Source organism: Ochlerotatus camptorhynchus, unplaced genomic scaffold (genome assembly GCF_037179485.1).
Source record: "Ochlerotatus camptorhynchus isolate MF236.1 unplaced genomic scaffold, CSIRO-AGI_Acam_v1.1 ptg000062l, whole genome shotgun sequence".
In the NCBI taxonomy this organism is placed as follows: Eukaryota; Metazoa; Arthropoda; class Insecta; order Diptera; family Culicidae; genus Ochlerotatus; species Ochlerotatus camptorhynchus.
The window spans coordinates 1232104-1236248 of record NW_027040552.1 but is presented as its reverse complement, the minus strand read 5'-3'; the positions used below and the strand labels follow the sequence as shown (position 1 = coordinate 1236248).

Below are 4145 nucleotides of genomic sequence, written 5' to 3'. Positions count from 1 at the left end.
GAGTGAAATCTCTCTCGATTGTCATCATATTCGAAAAGTTTTTCCAGGAAGATCGAGGAAAACTTTACTACCGTTACCTGTTTCTCCGAATTTGACTAAACGGAACTCAAAAATGAGTCATATTCGCCGGCCGTGTGTTATTTGTACTAGCGAATCTTTCAGTAGAAGATTCCTTTCTCGAATGTTCTTAGTGTTATGTTTGTCCCTTATGTCTCTCCTCCACCTTTCGGGGTCTTCGGTATGTTTTAGACACATAATATTCCAAGCCGAGTTTTGTGTTATTACCATTATTATATTATGTGTGGGTGCTTATTGTTGCTATGATCCGGTAAGTAGTTCGAAAAATGATATAAATGAGAACGCGCAACTGATCAGGGTATGCACTTTCAATGCTTCTGTTATCACTCATCCTCCCTCCAGTGGGTAAACAACTTAAGTTGAAAGCAAACGATTTCGAAAGTGATTGGGAAATGATGCCACTGTTAAACCGCTATAAAAGCAGCGCAAGCAATAGGGCCAGAAAATACACGTAAAAGGACTTACTTAAAACGATTATGTGAGATGCTTCCTAACCGTCCAGTTCTCCGGCAGCACATGCATCTCCGTAGCTCTTGCCCTGCTTTTCCTCTGGGTTCAGCTTGATCATATCGTCGATACGCAGAATCGTGATCGCAGCTTCGGTTGCAAACTTCAGCGATTTGATCTTGGACATGGCCGGTTCCAGCACACCAGCCTTCTTGTTGTCCTTCACCACTCCTTCGATCAAATCCAGTCCGCACCACTTCAGATGAGCATGGTCAACCTTGGTTTGGCTGGAATTGTGATAGGCACGGAGCTTCGCAACCAAATCGGTAGCATCCTTAGCAGCATTCACGGCCAATGTTTTTGGAATCACCAGCAGCGACTTGGCGAACTCGGCAATCGCAAGTTGTTCCCTAGAGCTCAACGAAGTGGCAAAGTTTTCGAGGTAGATCGACAGAGCTGCCTCTACGCAACCACCTCCGGCAACGACCTTCTTGCCTTCCAGCACTCGCTTTGTTACGCACAGCGCATCATGAATCGAGCGTTCCATTTCGTCACAGTAGAAATCGTTGGGTCCACGCAGAATAATTGAAGCTGCGGTACGTGCCTTCGGGCCACGGATCAAGATTAGCTCGTCATCACAGACAAACTCCTGTACGACTTCGGCCGCTTCTCCCACGTAGCTTGGCTCGAAGCTTTCCTCTCCGTCCATGTTGGTCAGCGAAGTCAGGAAGGCAGCACCGGTAGCCTTGGCAATGCGCTTCAGATCGGACTTTTTGACACGACGCACCGCCATGGCTCCGGCCTCGACAAAGTACTTCAGACAGAGATCATCTATTCCACCACTGCACAGAACCACGTTGACACCGGTGGCGATAATCTTCTCGATCTTTTCCTTTGTGATGTCCAACTCACGCGAACGGATGCCTTCCAATTTCTCAGGATCGGTGATCAACACCTGAAAAAATAAAATAAGAATACAAAACATTAAATGTATGATTAATTGCATCACAAAGAAATGGTTTTACCTGAACTCCCATCTTCATTTTGGTCTTCTGGAGCGAAAAGTCCAGACAGGCAATCTTTGCATTGACAATCTTCTTCGGCATCTGCTGGGAGGCAATCGTACAGTTCAGAGCATATCCATGAACCAGAACACTTTCGCGGGCGGATTTGCCGTGGGCCTTTAACACATTCACTGCCTTGATCGGATATACTGGATTACCCTTGGGGTCCGTAATCTTGACGGCCTGGGCAGCATCCACAACCATAGCGGCGAAGAAATCTGCATCAGCACCAATGATTTTCGAGCTCATCGACGTTTTAGCAACATTAACCAATGTGTCACGGCCCAGCTCATCGACCGGGGCTGTCAGATGTTCCGAAACGTACTTGCAAGCCTCCTTACAAGCCAAACGGTATCCGGCAATGATTGACGTTGGGTGAATCTTCTGCTTAACAAGTTCATCGGCGTTCTTCAGCAGCTCGGCAGCAATGATCACAACGGATGTAGTGCCATCACCTACTTCTTCGTCCTGCAGTTGAGCCAATTCGCAAAGAACCTTGGCAGCTGGATGTTCCACTTCCAACAGACGTAGGATGGTGGCACCGTCATTTGTGACTGTAACATCTCCAATGTCATCAACCAGCATCTTATCCAGCCCAACTGGTCCCAGGGAGGATTTGACGATGTTAGCAATGGAAGATGCTGCCATCACTAAAAAAGATTGAAAATTAAATCAATATCGGCATCGAAAAGGCAAAAACAATCCCTTTAGTGGAACATAACCTCAACTAGCGGTAAATGAGTCATTGAGAAGAACGAGAACTTTCCAAAAATCTCATGATTTACTTATTAAAATTTAGGCATAAGCAACCTACTCTGCTAATTCAGTGTCTTTATAAACCATTTAAACTTCCTTATATGAATTTGATCTTGTTTTCCTATCATAAAGTATTAATTTCCATCCAAATTTGAGTGGGAGTGACGGGGCTGCTACACAATGTAACATCGCATTATTCCTCACGTTTCTAAATTTTCATACAAAGCGTATCGCTTATTGTTAATATTGGTGATCGATTTATTGATGGAAATGAAAAATTTAAATCATTTTCCATTGTATATCCGACAAAACGACACCATTCATAGCATGTGATGAATTTCATTCCGCTTCCTGTCCTCGTCCCTCCTGCTGGCAGATATTTCCATAAACAACCCAGCCGAAAATTTTCTTGTTCTCAGAGACCGCACACCGCATGTTTCTTGTTACGGTCGAAAACTTACCATTTTGTGTGCGAACCGGCGCTCCGGATGTCCGCGTTCCGGCTAGAGAAAGTGCACTCGCAACGGTGGACATGTTTTCTGTTGTTTTTCTACGATTTTCTTGGAATTACCAGGGAAAAATTTGCACTAAATCAAGCACGCACCGAAAAGCTAGTCCGTTTCGCGAGTTCGTTTTTCACCTTCTGACAGATCGGTGTGCCAGTGAGCTGCGACGCTTTAGGATTGTCAATCTTCGGTTCTGCATAGAGCTACCAGTTTTTAAATTGGTAGCATAGATTGGTAGCCGCATGTGTAGTATAGCGTTTTTCGAAAGCATGTTCCAGTTTTTCAAACTGGGCCGTTCAATATTACACAGAAACAAAATCCATTGGCAAAAATACTATATTGATGGTTTAAATTAAATACTCCCACCAATAGATTTGTGCAGAAACGAAATTCATTTAATTTTACTATTTTTTCTATCAAAACTACTATGCCGTTTGAGTAAGCATAGTAGTTTTGACAGAATGGTAGTAAATTTGTTTATATTTTTAGTCAATTATACTGAAATCATGGTAGATTAAACGGCATTAAGCGTAGTTATACTGAAAATAAGTGTTTTCTGCAAAATAGTATTCCTAACTATGGTCTTTGTTTCAGTGTACCTATACACAGCAAAAAAAAAAAGTTGTTGAATTTTTACATCGAAACTTCCATTACATCCACATTCAACAGCTCTAAACAAAACATTTACTTCCACATTCCACAGCTCGAAACAAAACATTTTTTGTACGAACGCTTTTATGAAAAAACTTTGAGTTTCAAGCTGCGCAATGTGGCCCAAGGCTATTCCATCAGTTCTGTATTTGCGAAACAGTTGCGTATCATCATTGGGTACACAGAAAAAAAAGTTGATGAATATTAAATCCAAACTGCTGCAACCAGGTCAATCCATCGGTTGTGTAATATAACGTTTTACGATGTACATCGATTTTGCGAACAAAATTACATCCATTGATGTAATATTGTATCTGCTTTTTGCTATTACATCATTATTTCATACATCAGCTTGAATTACATTGATCGATATTACATTTTTTTGTTGTTGTGTACCTGTGTCACTCAAAACATTCCGCACTTTTTTATTGACGAATTTTCATGTGAAATTTCACATGATTTTCATATGAAATTGCACATGATTTTCATGTGATAACACATAAAGCGCCCAGAACGCTTGGCTTTGTCTTCAAGATTACTAAGAACTTCACGGACATTTACTGCTTGAAATCGCTCTATTGCTCTCTCGTACGATCTACGTTGGAATACTGCTCTGCTGTCTGGAGCCCGAACTACAATAATC

General features: G+C 42.1%; 1 protein-coding gene across 1 annotated transcript; it reads right to left on the bottom strand.

Annotated features, from left to right (window-relative positions):
- Positions 1-293: 293 nt before the first annotated feature.
- On the bottom strand, positions 294-2999 carry CCT1 (chaperonin containing TCP1 subunit 1). Its single transcript, XM_065239756.1, has 3 exons — positions 2807-2999; positions 1551-2239; positions 294-1480 (listed from the first exon to the last, which is right to left on the bottom strand). Exons 1-3 carry the CDS (start codon positions 2877-2879, stop codon positions 569-571), a joined length of 1674 nt encoding a protein of 557 aa, XP_065095828.1. The 5' UTR covers positions 2880-2999; the 3' UTR covers positions 294-568.
- Positions 3000-4145: the final 1146 nt, after the last annotated feature.